Here is a 3,332-nt window from a genome sequence, read left to right on the forward strand (position 1 = left end):
CATGAGTTGTTTCAGTCCTTGTTTCCCTTTTACTTTTGAATTATCTCTTATTTGACTAATAAAATAGAAAGGATGTCAGTCCATCAATGAATTCAAAATAATTAACAAGCCGGTGAGCCATGTCATAGATAATTAATTGAACATGCATTAAAATGTAGGTCACATAGACTCAATCAGTTCAAGTCAACATTCTTTATTTATCCTTAATAATATTATTATGTGGATAATGGCCTCAAACTCAAAAGGTATTGCGCATATTTCTTGTGCAAAAATAAGTTTCCCCTTTACATGCGAAGAAAGACAGGACATAGTCAACTTTATTTTACCCTCTTCACATTTGTCGAAAGAAATTCATTTGAACCTCATGATACCAAATCCCTATTATTGGTTCCTTCTCTCCATCTCCATGCCCGCAAGATTTCATTTCATTCTCTTCCATTTTCTCCCCTCCAAGAAGCCATTCTCATTTCTTGGAGTTTTCCGATAGGGCGCGCACCTAAGAGTGCGCGTGCCATTTGCATGTTCAAGATGTCTGTCAAACACATCTTTCTCTCGCCGGGATCGCGTATAAACATTTTGTTTTTTATCGTCTTCTTGAATTTTATCACGTCATCTGCCGTTTCCGATGCCGAAGTATTGGTCAAATTCAAGCAATCCCTCAAGAATGCCGATGCATTATCTGGCTGGGACGAGAACAAGTCTCCATGCAATGGGGATCACGAGATCTGGAATGGGGTTCTGTGTGAACAGGGAACTGTCTGGGGACTCAAACTCGAGAATATGGGATTAAAGGGTGTAGTTGATGTGGAAGCCCTCGCACAAATGCCAAACTTGAGAACAATAAGCTTCATGAATAACAATTTTGATGGCCCTTTGCCTGACCTACATAAACTTGGTGCTATTAAAACTATTTACTTGTCATATAACCAATTCTCTGGGGACGTTCCGCCAAGCGTTTTCACTGGGATGTCCTCGTTGAAGAAGATTTATATGGCCAACAATAAATTGTCGGGCTCGATCCCAGAATCTTTGACGGCATTGCCTAGGCTCAAGGAGTTGATGCTGGAAAATAATGAATTTGAAGGGGCGATACCTCCTTTTCCACAAGACAGGTTGAAAGTTTTCAATGCGTCGAACAATAAGTTGGAGGGAGAGATCCCTAATGGTCTAAGTCATGTCGATGCTTCGGCTTTTAATGGTGAGATTTCGTTCCATAATCGGGACTTGCATTATTCTTGGCGACCAAACTTGCATTTGGTCGATATGGGCGCAATTCAATTAGTTATTGAAAAGAAAAATTTATTTTATGTTTACTGGTTTGCTCAACTCGTCTTTTTTTATTTTTTGGCTGTTTACAGGCAACAAAGATCTATGCGGGGCGCCTCTAAAAGCATGTTCAGCCCCGAGCAAACTCTCCATCAGGGCAATAGTCATTGTCGTGGTGCTGGTGGTGGTGGTCATAACTGCCCTAGTCGTTGTGGCCGTCATCCTCCGCCGACGCAAGAAATCATCGCAGCAACCAGACGAATCCCCGGCCTCCGCCAATTTAAAAATAATGGAACAAGGCCAAGCTAATGCAAACTCCCCTTCCCCAGATCACCCCGGTCAAGCCAAGAAATCCGAGCAAAGCGCAAAACTAACCTTCTTGAAAGAAGACGGGCAGAAGTTCGAAATGCCGGATCTGCTGAAAGCCTCAGCGGAGATTCTTGGCAGCGGTGTGTTCGGATCCACGTACAAGACCAGCCTGAATGAAGGGAAGATGATGGTTGTCAAGAGATTCAGACACATGAATAACGTGAGCAAGGAGGATTTTAATGAGCATATGAGGAGATTGGGGAGATTGAATCATCAGAACTTGCTTCCCATTGTGGCTTTCTATTATAAGAAAGAGGAGAAGCTGTTGGTTTCAGATTATGCGGAGAATATCAGCCTTGCTGTTCAACTTCATGGTAAGTATTCTCAATCTTTATTCTGCAGCTTCTGCACTGATGCCGAAGGACAATTGTCCTTGAAGCCGAAAAACAGGAAATATTTTCTTTACGTTTTAAGTTTATCCAATTCCCTACAATCGGCCCATGCATTTCAAATTCTGAGTATTTTCTTGAAGCAATTAAGTATACGAACCACCCCTTTATATTTTCATGAATTGGTGGGCAAAATGGGATACACAGACTAATCAATGTTATCTTTTCTTACATATATATATATTACAGGAAATCGATCTCGTGGAATCCCATGCCCCGACTGGCCAACTCGTCTAAAAATAGTGAAAGGAATCGCGAAAGGCCTCGCATATCTCTACAACGAACTCCCATGCTTAACAGCACCGCATGGCCATCTCAAATCCTCCAACGTCCTCCTGGACGCGACCTTCAATCCCCTCCTCAGCGACCACGGATTCATCCCCATCGTCAACCAAGAACACGCGATAGAACACATGATCGCCTACAAGTCCCCCGAATACAAGCAAACGGGCCGAATCACCAAGAAAACCGACGTGTGGAGTTTCGGAATCCTCGTCCTGGAGATCCTGACCGGCCGGTTCCCTTCGAACTTCCTGCAACAAGGGAAGGGCGATGACACAGATTTGGCGACGTGGGTGGACTCCGTAGTGAGGGACGAGAGCAATCTTGAGCTGGTTTTGGATAGAGACATGGGGGGAACTGGGAACTCTGAGGGGGAAATGATGAAGCTTTTGAGGATTGGGCTGAGTTGCTGCGAGGTGGATGTGGAGAGGCGACCCGAGTTTAAGGAAGCTGCGGCCATGGTTGAGGAGATTAAGGAAAAAGATGAAGAGTTCTATTCATCGTACGCGAGCGAAGGTGATACGAGGAGTTCCAGGGGGTTGTCCGATGATTTCGTTCATGTTACGTTTAAATGATAGTTAATTAAATTAGCTCGATCGATTGGTGGAAACTTTGGTTCTTGTGTTTTCTATCAACGTATCAAAATGGGTGCTCAAGTGGAAGAAATAAAAGAATTTCATGCATGTGATGTATCAATATTTCTAGCATTGATGTTTGATATTTTTTTTTTCTTTTGATGATCAGATATACATACATATACATATATTATACTAGACAAATGCACTGCGTTGCACGTTGAGAAATATAGATAATCTGTATATGATAACATTATTTAAATATGTTTAAATTATTTTGAAAGAAGAATAACTTTTAATAGATAAATATTTAATTATTTGATTACAAAGGAAATCATAACATTTTCTTGTCTTTGATTTGAAGACCTCCTGAAATGATTTTGCATCCGTCGGTTTTTATCTTTTTAGCTCTTCTTTTGTACTCGGCAATTGGTTCGTCATCTTGAATCTC

General features: G+C 41.7%; 1 protein-coding gene across 1 annotated transcript; it reads left to right on the forward strand.

Annotated features, from left to right (window-relative positions):
* The first annotated feature begins 394 nt into the window (after positions 1 to 394).
* Positions 395 to 2,992, forward strand: LOC142545672 (pollen receptor-like kinase 4). Its single transcript, XM_075652995.1, has 3 exons — positions 395 to 1,198; positions 1,359 to 1,949; positions 2,214 to 2,992. Exons 1-3 carry the CDS (start codon positions 520 to 522, stop codon positions 2,879 to 2,881), a joined length of 1,938 nt encoding a protein of 645 aa, XP_075509110.1. The 5' UTR covers positions 395 to 519; the 3' UTR covers positions 2,882 to 2,992.
* Positions 2,993 to 3,332: the final 340 nt, after the last annotated feature.

Source organism: Primulina tabacum, chromosome 5 (genome assembly GCF_025594145.1).
Source record: "Primulina tabacum isolate GXHZ01 chromosome 5, ASM2559414v2, whole genome shotgun sequence".
Lineage (NCBI taxonomy): Eukaryota > Viridiplantae > Streptophyta > Magnoliopsida > Lamiales > Gesneriaceae > Primulina > Primulina tabacum.